Here is a 16,634-nt window from a genome sequence, read left to right as displayed (position 1 = left end):
AATGAATTCTACTTGTGGCAGTTGATGAAAGACACCAGTGGAGAAATGAAATGGGGGTGCTCAAAACAGTATTTGCCTTCTGAGCACTCTGTCGTTGGCGGCTAGCTTTCCTTGTCTCTGGACACATTGTCTTGGTGTACAGAGGGCCAGAAGCGGCTGCAGTGACACTTGCCTCTCTTGCTAGTCCTCTGCAGAGAACTACAAGGGCCCTTCTTCATAACACGATGGGGAATGTGAGTGATGAAAGGGGAGGTTTTTTCCATAATCATTTCTATATCATAGGTCATCAAATGGTCATTATATTTTATGGCTCTGTAAAATCTGCTGAAATCAAAGCTATGTAATACACTTTGCAGAGGACTCTGCTAATCCAAGCCAACCACATTCGTGCCTGGACCACGGACGACGGCCTGGTAACTGGAAACCTGACCCTGAAGGAATTCCAAACACAGACTAAAAGCATCTCTCTCCACATAACACGGGCAGCTTAAGAGCATATTAGTTTGCACTGCCCTTTTTTTTTTCTTTACAAATACTGGGCCCACTCTGTGTGGAAGGAGTATAGCTTATTCACATCTTGCCAATGAGGGTAGCACTAGGAGGCTTGAACCATATGGCTTGACTCTATTCTAACTCCAAATTTGGTTACAATCCATTATTACTGGGGGAAAAAAGAAAGAAACCCATTCAGACAAGGAGGTTTGGTTTGGTTTGATTTTGTTTTTGTTTTGTTTTAATTGCCTTTGTTTGGGCTGCTAACACAGTATTTCAAAAAAAAAAAAATTAAGAGGAACAAGAATTTCCACTTTTGAAGTTTATCCAAAACTAAAAAAAAAAAAAAAAAAACTAAAAAAAAAAAAAAATCCCAATCCATTTGTGTAAGGTAGGCATTGTCCTTGCGTGTCCATCCCTTGTGGTTTCACACTTTCTACTACAAACCTTATTCCTTTACCTTTAAACTCACTTCTGGAAACAATCTTCATACTGGCTTGTTCTTAGCTACTCCCCTCATATTCCCATCTTGGCTAGTCAGCATAGTGAGTTTTCTCCATCCTACAAGAAGCTCATTGGATGAGATACGGCCACGGTCCTCAACCCCAGGCGTAAGACACATGCATCCTGCTCACCCTGGTCAGTGCTATTAGAAGATCTGAAGGTTACAAATATTCCTGAGTCTTCCCTCCTCAGAGCAGGTCCTATCTACACCATCCCCTTTGTTCTCTCTGCACTAATAGGAAGGGTGCTGAGTGCAGCAGGTGGTAAGCTGATTTGCGTAATCCTAGTTTCTGCCTTTCTTGGGCGTATGTGTGGTTAGTATAAAGGTCGTCCATCTTGTGTGTTTTATGTATTGGTGCTGGGGCTGAGGGGCCCTGGACCTCACCTTCCTTCACCCTAGAACTCAGTGCTTGAAAGCATGCTGATAGCGTGTGAGTTCAACAGTCTCCCTCCAATCCTTTATCTTTTACTGGACTGTATTTCTAGGCATGAATCAAAATATTCCTACATTACTGTGCTTATGACAGCAATAAAGAACATTTCCTTGCCAGACAATTGTGAAAGGATTTTTTTAACTGATTCTTAAATATATATACCCTGTACCTAGTAAATTCAGTCTATAGTTCACTTTAAAAAACATTTTAATTGTTTCTTTGAGGATTTCATACAATGTCTTTTGAACATATCTACCCCACCAACTCTTCTCCTTAATCATCTTCTCCACGTTCCCATCCCCTCCCACCCAGCTTTGAAGTTTCTTCTTCCTCCTCCTCTTCTTCTCCTTCCTTCTTTTCTTTCTTTCCTCTTCCCCACAGAGTCTAACTTGGGTTGCCCCAACTCTGGGGATGAGTCCTGCTCTGCCCCTACTAGGGCTCCTGTCATTAAAGAAAGCTGATTCTCTCTGCACTAGCACCTGTAGAATACCTGTAGCTTTTCAGCTAGCAGTGGGATTTCATGCCCACCCTGCCTCCTCTGTGCTGGGACTGCGATTGGCTGGAGCTTGCACGGGTCTTGTGCATGTTGTCACAGTCACTGTGAGTTCATATGTACATCGGCCCTGTTGTGCCTGGGAAACTCTAATAAACTTTACAGTCTTTCTATGTTGGAACCAATCCAATACTTAACTCATTCCCTCTTTCCTTCTTTCCTCTGGAAAAACTAGAAATCGGTCTTTCTTCAACCATCATTCATCTCTGAGTCTCTCTGAATCTACTCTTTCCTCTTATTTCTCTGCTGTCCTCCAGCCCCTAACCACTTCTAACACTCTGGTTACTGTGTATGTTTGTGCATTTCCCCTCAAAAACCCTCAGTATAGATGTCTGGAGCACTTGTGAGACACAAAGCCCCAAGGGAGAGAGAGGGGAGAGGCGTGAAGAGTCAGTGCCTGCTTCCAAGAGGTCCACTGCCATGCAGGGTATGAGTACCACAGGGCCAGGATAAAGGCAGAATGGATGACTAGCTAGGGCCAACGGTGAGAATGGAGATTGTCTCTGAGGGTGGTGCCACGATGGGAGGACTGACACCCTTGCGCCTTTCTCTACTCTAGTGAGAATACAGTGAGAATAGCAGTGTAGGGATTCCATCCTTCCAATATCATCCCTTTCCCCAGCATGATTGCTTAACCAAACAGGAACATAGCTTCCATCTTTCTATATATGATGATGGGTGGTATCCAGGGCCTAGCTGACCAGCACAGGCTCTCCTCTCCAGCTCCCTTTTGCTAAATGAAAACTAGTGACATGGTAAGATATCACAAAGAGAACGTCCTCTTAGAAAGGAAGCAATCTATTTGTTACTTTACGGGTAAAAACTGTGGCTTTGCTGTGTTTGTAAAAAAATGGTCAATGTTCATTATTTGCACTGTTGCATACATCTACGTGATTTCAAACATACCTGAAACTATTCCTATGAGTTCCCAAGCAATACCTAAATCTTCCAGCTTCCAGAAATGAGCTTACTCACAGGGAGAACAGAAAATTCAAAGGAAGTTTCCCGCACAGCCTCATTGGGTTTCAATATTTGGTCCCTAGCTGATGCAGTGCTTGGGGAAGTTGTGAGATCTTTGGTCCATGTGACCTGTCTGAAAGTAAATGGATTGATTGCCTAGGGGTGGGTCTGGAAAGGGATGTGCAGTTCTGGTTCCCACCAGAGCTCTTAGCTTCCTGAGACCCGCGTCTGTGTGAGCATCTTAGTCACATACTTCAGTTCTCGAGGTTGTCTACTGCCTGCTCCATCCATCAGGATGACTGCTCCTTTTGAAACTGAGAGCCAGAATGAACTCTTCCCCACTGAAATTGCTTCTGTCCCATACATCTTGTCTGTGAAGCAGGAAAAAAGTAACTCATATAGGAGGCTTTCTTTTGTTCCTGCTTAAAAATTGCTGTTTTTCAAGTAAAAGTGTGTGTGTGTGTGTGTGTGTGTGTGTGTGTGTGTGTGTGACATACATATAAGTGTAGCTAGATCCCATGGAGGCAGATTTACAAGAGGATGTTAGCCACTCCATGTAGGTTCTAGGAATAGAACTCTAATACTCTGCAAGAGCATCCTTAACCATTGAGCCATCTCTTTAGTTCCCAGAAATGGTTCTTTTACATATTTATATGAGTGTGTGCCTGTGATAGTATTCACAATAGTTTAGAAGTTGTTCTGGTGAAAGTCTGAAGGAAATGATAGGCTTTAAGGGGCGGGGAGAATGTTATAAACAGCAGCCCTGGGAGGAAAATGCTCCTGGAGGTCTCTGAACTTTCAATAGTGTTTTTACAGGCAACTCATTGTTTTTCTTCTCCCTGAAAAATTACAAACAATAACTCTTATGATGAGTTCTACAGAAAAAGACAATTTCCATGCTACCACTGCTTGACAAAGAGCAGCCCCCCTCACTTGGTGTCTGCCTCATGTAAGCAAACTCCCCTACATATAATCCATCCCCAGAGAAGCCCTCTGGGGACCATGATGCTATCTCGGGGTCACCCTCTCTGCCCTTGGAACCCTCCCTCCTCCTCCTCTTTGCAGTGAATACTGGAGAGTCAGAGGTGAGGCGTGGGTGGAGAGATGGCCCCCTTTCTGGCCTTGCATGCACACTGTGGAGTCGCTCCGGGTTGCAAGCCGCTCGGGGTGGCTTCTATCCCGTCACCACTCGCTCTGGATTGTCTCTCCACAACTTAAAGAGAGAGAGAGAAGAAAGCCCTAAGGACTTCTGTCTTTTATAATGTTCTGTTTTAAAAGGGCGAAATCTTAAGAGAGAGACCAGGACCCTAAAAAAAGTCCAAGGCCTGGAATTTCTCCTTTTCCCCTTTCCATTTTAAACAGGAAACGTTCCCACTAAGAGAGTCCAGGGGGAGCGTTGGTTGTATGTTCATTTTAAGGCAGATAATGTTTGTGCGTTGCAAATGTCAATGATTTATCCTAAGGACATAAAACGAGTGCAGGGAGACCACATGTTTCACTTCATGCAGAGAAATACCTCTCTGGTAGCTTTTGAAAGGAAACCCAGGTTAAGGATTTTTTTAAAGGTTTCTTCAATCTCCAGGTGGAGCCAAAGGAAATAGAAATGAGTATTGTGGCCGAAAGAAGAGGTCTTTAATTTTTTTCTAACATTAAAAGATAGAATGAGTGCTGGGAATTTTCTAAATAAAAAAAATGAAATTGTCAAGGAAAGGGGTGGTGAAACATGGGTCCTTTATTTCACAGGGCCACGGTGACAGATGATTGGCGATGTATGTCTGCTCTATTTGTCATGGGCAATTTAGCATAGAGCAAAGCGGCCCGAACTGAACAATAACAGCTGATGCTATAAATAACTTGTACGCAAACAATTTAATTTTTTTATCTGAAAACTCTCACTAACTAAATTACCCCCAGATTCATGAATCTATCATTCATTATTATACCTAGCAAAATTAGGGGGGGGCGCGCGCGCGCGCGCGCACACACACACACATACACATGCGCGCACACACACACACACACACAGGCACACACACACACGTAGATGGAGGGTTGTATCACTTATCCTGATGGCTGTATTCACAGGCAGCTTTCTGCATGCTTCCTGAGCTCAGAGCTTGTCAAATCTTCATTGATTTGGGGAACGTTCAGGGCTGTCTTAGCATCCAGCTCCACAGATTACAGTGTGATTTTGACCCTCATTGACAGTGCCTGATTAACCACAGGCACAGTGTTCTTACAGGCTTGTCATTTCTTTCACGTATCCAAGCCATTGGAGAGCTTTCCAGTCATCATTATTGTTTCTGTTTCTCTTTTAAAAAAAATCATAAAGAGCAGAGGAATAAAGAGACGGATCTGGTGACGTGCTGAATGGAACTGGCGAATGTGTGCCCAGAAGGTTGATGGGATTTTAAGAGCTGCAAACAGAAGTCATGTGTCTCACTCCAGGCTAGCCAAGATGCCAGCATCTGCACATTGTCTAGCGACGTATTGATTCTGGTATGGCAGGCAGATGAGGTGATACTTGTCTTCAGTAGGAAGTTCCAGGCAGGCTTGTTTTCCATTAGTGTATGTTCTGGCCCCGGACCTTTCTGCATGCCTGCCCATTACACAGGCAACTTGGTTTTTGCTACTGACTTTGTGGTAGACTTAATTACTTTTATCACAGTTCCAGGTGGGTAGTTTCCCAGCTCCAAGTTGAGAGGTCTTTCAGGAACAGTAGAGGGGAGGCATAGTTATCCATCCAAGAAAGCAGACACCCAGACTTAGCCAAGGCCACCCACAGCCTTCAAGGTGCACCTCTGCCATCTAGGAGGGAAATTGGTACACTTTATGAGGACTCTGACCTGGAGTATTTGTGCTACCATAGACTGGGACTCTAACACTCATAGGCTTAAGTGAGCTGTAATAGAAGCAAATATATAAAAGGATATAAGCAATATAGGAACATGTTTCTTCTCATGTCACAATATGATATAATCAGTCCTGATTACACAGCGACTTGTGGTGCCAAGGGCCTGAGTTCTTACATCCTAGTTGCACTTCCTCCATCCATGGTTTTCACCTTGAAGTCTAAGATGGCAAAGAAGAGGGTCCTCTCTCCCAATGTTTAAGGGTACACATCACATCTTCTAGCATACCCTTATCCAGGCTGAGGGTGTGGTCACAGCCAACTGCAGTCAAGGCACAAATGTGTGCTCTTCAGCTGAGGGTAGCAGATTCATAGCTCCTGACACATAACTCTGCTTTTCTTTCTAGGGGAGGCTCGGCAGATCCTGTGGACTACCTGACAACTTCACCCCGAGGGCGCTACAATGAAAGAGAGCTTCCATACTACCCAGACCCTCATCCTCTATATCCCCCAAGAGGGAGCTATCCCCGGCCCCCGGATCTGAGGGTAACAGATCTACGATACCCACAGTACTACCCACCCCCACCAGCCCATCAGCACAAAGGACCCTTCAGACAAGATGTTCCTCCTTCACCACCTCAGCACCACCGAGTACCAGTCTACCAGGAGATGGGCAGAGCAGGGCCCCGAGGGGGCAGCCCTGACCAGCACCCCTATCGTAACCAGGATCCCAGGCAGAAGAATCCCATGACTGCAGCAGTATAGCTGAACATCACAGAGATCTGCCAAGCAAGGAAGGCATCCAACACCATCTTTGCCATCGCTAGAACCTAAGGCCTTCTCCAGGCTCAGGTGTTCTAGGATACAGAGTGGCTCTTGCTTCCCGAGGATGCATCGCCTAACTGCTAATCAGAGGACAAAAGAGGGACAGGGGTTTGGGGATGTGTATTAAAAACGGAAGAAGGATGCGGTCATAAAAACAGTACTTCCTGATACTTGAAAGGCTTGCAGGATTGGTTGATTCAGTGAGAATGACAATTGATTAGCAATCAATGAAGCTACACTGTAGTAGTCCCTGGCTGGAAAACCAGTGCTATATACAACCCCACCCACCACCACCACCACACATATAGTAGAAGCAATAGTACAGAGGTAACGGTCGCTCTCTGTCAGGCCAAGTCACCCATTCAGAGACTTAGCCTTATCCTTGGAGGAATGAGACCTTCAGACTGGCAGAGCAGAGAGGCCGCAAATATTCACTGAGAATAAAGCAACCACGTACATGACTAGTGACCTCTTGGAAACCTTAGACCCAAAGGAAGACTGTATTTCCTTATTTATAGTCTAGCTTGGGTTCCCGGTACTACTTGTTTGACACAAGCCTTTTGCACTTCCTTGCTTTTGATATAAAAAACAGTAATTTGAATTTGAATGCAGTATAGTGTCCTGGGAGGATGTGAGCTGGTCAGAGCTTCCAGAAGGGAATTCATTCCAAGAACCACAGTGAGCAGATGAAGAAGGTTGATTGCCCATGGTCCTTGCTTCCCCCCTCCTAGTCCCTGGCATGCTTGCTTGGAGATAGCTCCTTTCAGAGTCCTCCTCAAATGCCTATAATTATTTTAGACTTCCACTAAAGGGCTAAAGAATACATGTGATGGCGGTGGGTAAAGAAAACAGAGCCTGCTGGTCAGGCCACACAGAAAGCAATGTCCCAGGAATGTCACTTCCAGACACAGTGCCAAATAGTACCCATCTGCCCCTGGGACACAGCAAGTAGATGGAAGTGTGTGTGTGTGTGTGTGTGTGTGTGCGCGCGCGCACGCACGCACGAACACACATGTGATTACCAGCATGGAGAATAGAAGATAAAATTGCCTTCTGGATGTTTAATGCGGAAGGAGTCAGGCAGGGGAAGTAAAGAGAGAAGATGGTAAGATTAAATCAGTCTGCATCTGCTCTATCTCATTAACAAATGTCAGGGCAAAGCTAAGGTCTCCACCTGATTTAAAAGGAAAAGTATTCTGGCTTAAGACACTGAAAAGCTGCCCTTGCTTTCTTTGAGCTTTCTTATACAGCACAGCATCTGAAGCTTCCTGTGTGACGCAAACGGGAACACGCGCACAGGACTGAGAAACAGCAGAATCAGCCCAGCATTCTGGATTTCTCAGCGACTGGCACATGCTTTAAACCTTTCACATCCCTTCTTCACCCCGCCCCGCCAAAAAAAAAAAAGTCTTTAGTCCAATATGGACATATTTTGGCTGAGAGTAGAATACCACTGACCAACAGATTTTACTGAATTGTAGTGTTCTAGAATCCACAGAGTAGGCATTTGGCCCAATTGTTTTTCTTTCTTTAATTTGAAATACTTTTGTGACCAGGAATGATGCAATTGCTGGGTTTTGACGTAAATAGCATCATTTGCTGGACTTTGGAGAGATCATTATCTAAACCACAATTCCTGTGGCCCTCTGAGTAACAGACTGTCAGGTTGCTCGCTGTCCTCCGCCATCTCTCTTCAGCCAGCAGCCTTGCATCATATGGAATTTGTTCCTTGGAGTGGAGGACCCCAGGTTCTGCTGATGAGTTATTGTGGCTACACTGTAGGGTCCCTGGCCACCATGCTGGAAGGGCCTTTCCTTGGAGACAAGGAATCCTGAAAGAAAAAAAAAATACTACAATGAGGGAAAATGCAGTGCAGGGGCAGGGGTGAGAGTGGGAGGCATTAAATCAACTCTTAAACCAGGAAGGATACCACAGGCCTAGAATCCTAGTAATCAGAAAGTCAAGTCAGGAAGGCTTCACAGTGCAGGCTAGCCCGGACTATAGGGAAAGTTTAAGATCATATAATGAAACCCTGCATTTAAAAAAAAAAATCTACTCTTCAATGTGTTCTATATTTTACTCAAATTTCTGTAAAGCATTGATTTTATCCAAGGCAGAAGTTTCCCCTTGTAAGGAGGCCGGGCCGCTTGCAGGCTGGCCAGGGGTAGGTGACAGTGGTGTGCCGCAGAGGAGTTAGCACTTGAGAATGGCCACTCTGCTCGTGTTTCTAGCTCCAGCGCGTTCACCCTGGGTGTACAGCACCCCTAGCTCCAGCACCCCTACGGGCAGGCTTCAGAAAAGCTCCTGTAGACCTCAGCTTTGTGTTGTACACAGTCAATGAAATGGTTGCTAATCCTGAGAAGCACACAGAGGTCCAAAGGTATTCTTAAAGAGAACAACAACAGCAAATAGATGATAACAGCTTTCTGTTCTTGCTTAAAGTATAGTACTCACTGCCTCTGATGCTGCCCTAAAGAACTGCCTAAACAATTATATTTGTGCCAGAGGCTGCATCAAGAAAGCAATGGTTAAGAGCAGCTGGGGCAGTAAGCTTTATCCATGCCTGTGGAACATCCCTCCAACAGTCTCCCCTCCACAGCCTCAAAACCAGTTTCCAGGACTCTGGGAAAGCATATGGTTATCTGGAAGTCCCTATGATCAGCAGGTCCCCAGGAGAAGAGAAGAGCTACCACTATATTTACAGCCTCGGGAAAACTCACTATGGTATGTCTCTGTAGCTGGGAACTCTAACAAAACAGTCTTTTTAAAATTTTTTTAAACAAGAGTTACAAACCTGCTGCCAAGCCACCCAGCCTCACAGGCCACCCAGCCCCACAGGCCCTCTCTTCGCCACCTCCTTGGCCCACTTTTGTATGAATAGAAAGATATGAGAGAGGAGACCCACTGAACACCTTTAGTCCCTAGAGAATTCAGCCTTCCACAAGAGAGAGAAACATGCCTCATTGATCCACCGCACCCCTGGGTTGAGGTGGCGTCCCTGTTGGCTTAACGCTGTTTCCCCAAAGGGCCAAGTCAATGGACAAACAAAGGAAAGTTTTCTTCAGTCATGATTTCATAGCAAACAAAGCTTAAGAGAAAAAAATCCAAAACTCATTACTCTTCAACTTTCAGAACATCTCTGTGGAACCCACAGGAGCAAAAGCCTGATGTATTCAATAGCATCGGAGAGAGAGAGGAGTCTGGGAGGGTTTATGGAGCCTTATTTCTGCTCCCAACAGAATAAAATTAAAATAAGACCCACTGCCTTGCTTTTCTTTTTAAAAGCTAAACCTACCTTATGAAGGAAATCCTCCTGCAACTTCAGGAAGGTGAGAGAGCTGTTTTCTCTGTTCCCTGGACCACAGAGAGACAAAACCTAAAAAGAATAATTACTTTCCCCCTCACTGGAAATCAATCGCATTTGTTTTTGTTTGTTTTCTGTTTAGTGTTTGAGCAATGTTATAGAATTTCAGGCCCTCGGAAGGAACTGAAAAGTGGTTGATAAAGAAATGTGTGTCTGAAAATTCCCATCAGCACTGAACAGTGAGATCCACTGTGAGCAGCTTTCAAACTGGCATTAAATTGCGTGGACATCCCACTGCTCCCCGGGTCCATGTGAACAGAAAGCCCGGGTTTTATGCAATTAGGCAGGAGGGTGTTTCCATTCAGAAAAGCCCATAATATAATAGTGTTTCTCTGCTCTCTCAGTTCATAACAACTTAGGGTAGAAACGAGGCTACAGCGAGACAGAAAATCTTCGTAAGATACCCCTACAAAGTCACTTTTCTGATAAAAAGGAGGAAAAATAGTTAGAGATCTAAAATAAACCAGGACTACTCTCACATTTGACTGTAGCTTTCAGGTGCAACTCTTTCTCCCTCCAGTCCTTAAACAGCCATGAAGCCGCCCACAGCCTGGCTTTTAAAAGTTGGGGCTGGCTACTGAGCTCAGAGTGGGAGGTGAACTGTTTCCACAGACTCTCTGAGCCCATCTCTAGATCTGCTCTTCAGAGAGTGCTCGGTTCCATCTGCAAAGCTATTTACTACTGGAGCATAAAACAAAACCTGTTGTTTATACCCCTGCTTTCTCTAGTCTTTCCTGTTCTTTTATGATTATCAAGTCATCTGTTCATACATTCTAAAGATAAATTATGTGAAATCATAGTTTGGCATATGGGGATGGAGAGTGAATTCTTTACAAACTTTTTAAAAATAATCCCATTTATATCACCGAAGACATTTTGGATGTTATTGTATATGAGTATATAAATTTTTCATGTTTTATTTTGCATTAAAATAAAGCTTTATTCAGTCAGTGAGGTATCAGTATCTTGATTTGTTTGGGGAATCTGATGAACAATGAGGTAGACCTTTACAGCAGCAACATCGAATACAATGGTTTTCAACCTTCCTATGCTGCAAGCCAGTAATACAGTTCCTCATGTTGTGGTGACCTCCAACCATAAAATTCTTCCATGGCTACTTCATAACTGTAATTTTGCTAGTGTTATGTATCATAATATAAATGTATTTGGAAACAAAAGGATTGTCAATGGGGTTGAGACCTACAAGTTTGAGAACCACTGCTCCAATAGTTGAGCAACACCCAAGAACAGAAACAGGGCAAAGGGGTAGCTATCTGCCATCTGCAGACAAGACTGGGGAGAGCCACTGAACTGCAGTGTGCTCCCCATCCTGACACTAGCCAAGCCCACTGGGAACCCTGGAGAGCAGTGTGCCCTCACACCTTCCCCAGGTAGGAGTGAGTTAGCTTTTATGTCTCATGGATACCCGGAGGGAGAGAAAAGACCTGGGGTCAGGCAGTTTTCTTCAGTTGGGTCCTGGTATCTGGAACCATCTTTGGTTAGTTTTGCATAGCAGCTGAGAAAGTCGTTCTTTTGTGGAGGGAGATCAAAGCAGCCCATCATGGTAGCTACAACATCACTCAACACCGATTACCTCTCTCATTCTAGAATCACTTTGACCTCATCTACAGAAGGTCATCTTTAACATCTTCAGCAACATCACTGTCTCTCTTTCAAGGTCCCGACCTTATTTTCAGCCTTTCCCATCTTTCTAGCAAGTTCATGCACCTGAGAAATTCAGCCAAGGTTTCATTCATCTCTCAGCTGGGTCTCAGCTTGCTGTTCTAACTCACATCTTACTCTGAACAGTCCTGCTTTTCTTCCTGGACAGTAATTGTTGCTATTCTGTCTAAGTTCCACCCACACCTACCAGGCAATAGCCAGGTATGCCCCGCCCCACAGATCTGGCCCACTATAAAAGGGGCTACTTGCTCCTCCTCTCCCTCTTTGCTCTCTCCATACTCTCACTGCTCTGCCCCTTGGGCTCTCCTCCCCCCCCTCCCCGTGGTCATGGCCGGCCTCCACTCCACTTCTCTTCTCTTCTCTTCTCTTCTCTTCTCTTCTCTTCTCTTCTCTTCTCTTCTCTTCTCTTCTCTTCTCGTCTCGTCTCGTCTCGTCTCGTCTCGTCTCTTCTCTTCTCTTCTCTTCTCTCTCTCTCTCTCTCTCTCTCTCCCCCCCCCACTAATTCCCATCTGAATAAACTCTATTCTATACCATGCCTGTGTGTGTGTGGTCCATGAGGGGGAAGAAGTGCCTGGACAGGGGCCTGCCTGGGCACCCCCTTCCCCCACACTGCCGTGCCACACTCCCTTGACCCCCAATTCTCTCCTTTTTAAGCCCTCTCATTTGGTGCCATGACTTTGGATGAGAAACACCGTGGGTTTTGCTTGAGCCCTCTCAGTAATGACCCACAAGCCCTTTAAACTCATATGCAAGCTCTCTCCAAAAATACCTGCCCTCACAATTCTGTGATGGACAATGGCACTTCCACACCCACAGCTTCAAGGCAGAAATCTGGAAGTGGCCATCAACTTTCCATTTAAACTCTGCCCACATGTGTGTTCCATTTGTACTCTATAGACACTGTACAGCAGTCCTCAAGTGTGCCCACACTTTCTGGTGGTGTTGGCACAGCTAGGTTCATCCAAGGCACTTTTTCTCCTCAGCCTCACCCACAGACATCTATAGCATCTCATTTCTCTCTGAGCTCCCTCTCCCCAACCTACCCCTGTACTCTAAGGCCTGCCACCCACTTCCATAATTCCATTTTCCTAGAATACCTCCATGCCCACTCACGTATGTGCTGACCTAGAACTCTTTCATGCTGTATTACCCACCCTCCCCTAACTCTCTACTCTTGCCAGAGGGGGTGAAGGGGAGACATTCTGAAACAGAGAACTGGCCGTATCACCTAACTAGCTGCCTTGAAGTCTTTAAGAAAGAATATTGAAAATTGGTAGACATGGACTTAAAACATTGATTAGGTACTAGCCACTGATTTACTGGGTAACCTTGGGCAAAAACCACCTCTCTGGCATTTGTAGTGAAATGAATTTCTCTGAATCTCACAGAAGAGCCCATTGTGTGCACCTTCTCACAACTCCACTCTCAGGGATAACAACTTGAGATAGACCAAGCTGGAAATATTCAAACCACAGGGAATGGATATAAGTGACAGGTTTGGGTGTCTTCTTTTTTTTTATTAGATATATTCTTTATTTACATTTCTTTTTTCTTCTATATTCTTTGTTTACATTCCAAATGCTTTCCCTCTTCCCTCCATCCATTCTTCAATCACCCCCCTCCCATTTCTCTATCCTGGTACTCCCCTACAATGCTGGATCAAACTTTTCCAAGACCAGGGCCCCCTCCTTCCTTCTTCATGGGAATCATTTGATATGCTAATTGTTTCTTGAGTATTCAGAGCTTCTGGGCTAATTAATATCCACTTATCAGTGATTGCATTCCATGTGTATTCTTTTGTGATTGGGTTACCTCACTTAGGATGATATTTTCCAGATCCAACCATTTGCCTAAAAATTTCATGAATTCATTGTCTTTAATTGCTGACTAGTATTCCATTGTGTAAATTTGGGTGTCTTCTATTCCAGAGACTAGATTATCAAGCATTTTTCAGTACACTGTAGTGATAACCATCCAGAAAGGGCTGGCAAGATGAATCAGTGCCCATGAGCACTTGACCTCAAGCCTGAGGACCCAAGTTCAATCCCTGGAACCCAGGGTAGAAGGAGAAAACCAACTGTCACTGGACTTCTACAGGTGTACCATGCTGCATGCACAAGCATACATGGATACACACACACATACACATACATAAAGTAAATCTTTTAAAAATCATCACCAAAAAAATCTAATCCCTTTCCTGCTCATATACACAAGTGAACACATATAAACTTACATCTTAAAATCTGTCTCTCTACTACTTGTAAGTTCACATTGTAAGCCCCAAGCCTTCCAAAATCATCCCTCTGTCCTTCTTTGCCTACTGTTCCTCATTTTCCATCTGTACTACTATTTCAGTGTTTTAAATTTAATGTGGACATGTTGTGCTACTGCCAGGGCAATAGGGGCATAGCTGTCCCTGCTTAAATGCACTCTAGTGGATCTGCCTGAGGCCCCTAAGTCCCAGACCAGGCAGCTCTTTCTCTAGAAGCCTTGAAGTTATAGGTGAGAGACTGGCTTCATCCAGCTCACCCGTTGAAATCAGATATTGCTAGTAGCTAGAAGACCTGATGTTAAAGCACCAGCATTTCTCAAGCATCTATCAGTCCACTGTGGTAATAACTATCCAGAAAGGACTGGCAGGATGAGTCATTTGCCAGATTTCTTCACAATCTGGTTCTACCAGGTCTATCAGCTTTGACAAGCCAGACCAACGGGATAAAACAGGACATGAGGATTAGCCATTCTTTCGCTACAAACGTGGTAACAGAAGCATCAGGTTTTGCTGTGGGAGGACCCAGGCCCCAGCTTCATGGAGGAATCAAGACTATATGGTAGTTATTCGTTGGAATAGTATGGATTCCACTTGAGGGAATACGATTCATGCCTGCACATTAAGGCCTCTGAGTTTCTGCTCATCCCAAGAGCAGCAAGCCCCACAGGGAGCTAGACATGTTATTATGAACTTATTTCTGGAAGCAGTATACAAAACTCACCTCAACAATTCAGCAAACATTGAACTCCCCTTCTGTTTGAACAAGGTACAAGGAACTCAGTTATCTGCCACTAAACAGACCAAGACATGGCCCAGGGCCCCTCCTCCCAGCACAGAGTTGGTAATTCCACACTGTATGTTACTGAGATACCTTCTGCAGAGCCTCAATAAAACTTTTATGACCCGTATTACAGTGATTAGTTTCCAAGTCTGTGTGGCCATCTAAGGTGTACCGTATTTGTAACACATTGCCTGGCTCTGGCTTTATGCTCAAGAAATATTTGTTGAACTCATCTGGATGAAGAAATGAGGTGAGGGATTCTTTCCCCGAATTGCTGGGCTGCTGACAGTCCGCCTGGAAGCCCAGACCATAAATCTCCAAGGCCTGTTGTTAAAGTCCTCCTGGCATTATTCTTGAAGTGAAGGGTGTTAGCTCACGTGGGCATGCCGGAGTCTAATTTAAAACACGGGAAAAAAGCAGGCCAGGCAATTGTAAATGCAAGGGGTAATGCATTATTTAGAAGGTAAAGAGAGACTTAAGTAAAGAGAAAGTGTATTGCTTAAACCCGACTGAGATGGAAATACTTTTAGTTGCACACGATTACTATTATTATTGTATAATTTCTGGATTTTAGGAAGCGCTTTGCAATCAGTTACATTACTCTTTCCTTTCAACAGCCATCGATGGTGAGTTGGAACAACTCTCCGACTCTCCACAAAGAAAGTCCTGCGTACAATGGTTCTAAAATAAAGATTTAATGAAAGCTGTTTAGACACATCCAAAGAAACTCTGGGTTACTTTGTGTCTTAGCAATTGAAGTTCGCTTTCAGTGGCCATGCCTTTCCTGACTAATTATTGTTTACATTTCATGCTGAATATTTCATGATCACAGTAATTTTGCCATCTCATGCAGTCAAAAAATACCAGGCTCTTACTTACTTTGCATTGGAAGAAACTGAGGCATCCAGCTGTCGACATCCTGTACACCTGGGACAGCAAAGGAAGGCGGGAGAGCTGCTGAGTCTACCCTCTCCTGTCCCTTGATGAGCGCTTCCTTTGTTGTGGACCCTGTGTGAGGCTCTCCCCTTGACAGTGTGAGCAGCACTCCTCCAAGTCTCAATAGAGGGTCCTCTGTGACATGAGCTAATGTGCTTCACACGTGTGCTTCCCATGTCGCTGGTCTCGCAGAAGTCACTGCTCACAGATAAAGATGTTTCTGCTGTCCCTGTCTCAAGACTCTTGTTTTAGTCACATTTCTTGCTACTATGACAAAAGCAACTTACAGAAGGAAGGATTTTGCTTTGGTCTTTTTTGGTCATTTGAGGTTGGGATTCTTGTGGGTTTTGTTTTTCTCCTCACAGTTTAAGGGATGTAGTCTGTCACGGCAGCAGAGGTGGTGGGACCATGGGGCCGTTGATCATAGAGAAATGAATACTGGCACTCCACTGTCTTCCTGACTTCTCCTATTTTGTTTCAGACCATGGGATGGCGCTCTCCATACATTCAGAGTGGGTTTATCCCTTTTCAGGTAAACCTTTCAGGAAATTCCCCTCTAGACATACCCAGAGGTGTATTCTAAATGATTCCAAATCCAGTCCAGCTGACAGGAAGATTAGCCATCATACCATTTTAAATATCATCCTTTGAACTTGAACCTTAGGCTGCTTGAAAGCAGCCTGAACCCTACCCAATACTCAAGTATTTACTAAATACTCAAGTTTATTAAGTAATAATGAATGAGCGGCATCTTTAAAAGAACTTGAACTGAACCCTGTCAACCTTCGCTTAATTTCTGAGCTCTTATGCCTACTTGATTGAATAAGAAACACAGCTCAAAAATGAGAGTGATCGTCCAACAGACCTCACCATGGAGAGCCTTGAGTTCAAACCTACAAGCTCTGAGAGGAGAAAGCCATGCTCCTCTCAGAGCTGAACAAGCTGAGGCAGACTGAATGTGCCATGCGTTTGAGGG

At 44.5% G+C, this 16,634-nt stretch overlaps 1 protein-coding gene across 3 annotated transcripts in view; it reads left to right on the top strand.

The window, feature by feature from the left end:
- The window catches only part of Pard3b (par-3 family cell polarity regulator beta), a 1,018,635-nt gene extending 1,007,701 nt beyond the window's left edge, over window positions 1–10,934 (top strand). For all 3 annotated transcript variants that reach the window (XM_052192632.1, XM_052192630.1, XM_052192631.1), the window contains one exon: window positions 6,202–10,934. In XM_052192632.1, the coding sequence (XP_052048592.1) occupies window positions 6,202–6,559 (358 nt within the window). In that variant the 3' untranslated portion in view covers window positions 6,560–10,934. The remainder of the gene's footprint in view (window positions 1–6,201) is intronic.
- Window positions 10,935–16,634: the final 5,700 nt, after the last annotated feature.

Source organism: Apodemus sylvaticus, chromosome 9 (assembly GCF_947179515.1).
Source record: "Apodemus sylvaticus chromosome 9, mApoSyl1.1, whole genome shotgun sequence".
Lineage (NCBI taxonomy): Eukaryota > Metazoa > Chordata > Mammalia > Rodentia > Muridae > Apodemus > Apodemus sylvaticus.
The sequence above is the reverse complement of the archived record's forward strand: the minus strand, read 5'-3'. Positions and strand labels throughout refer to the sequence as shown.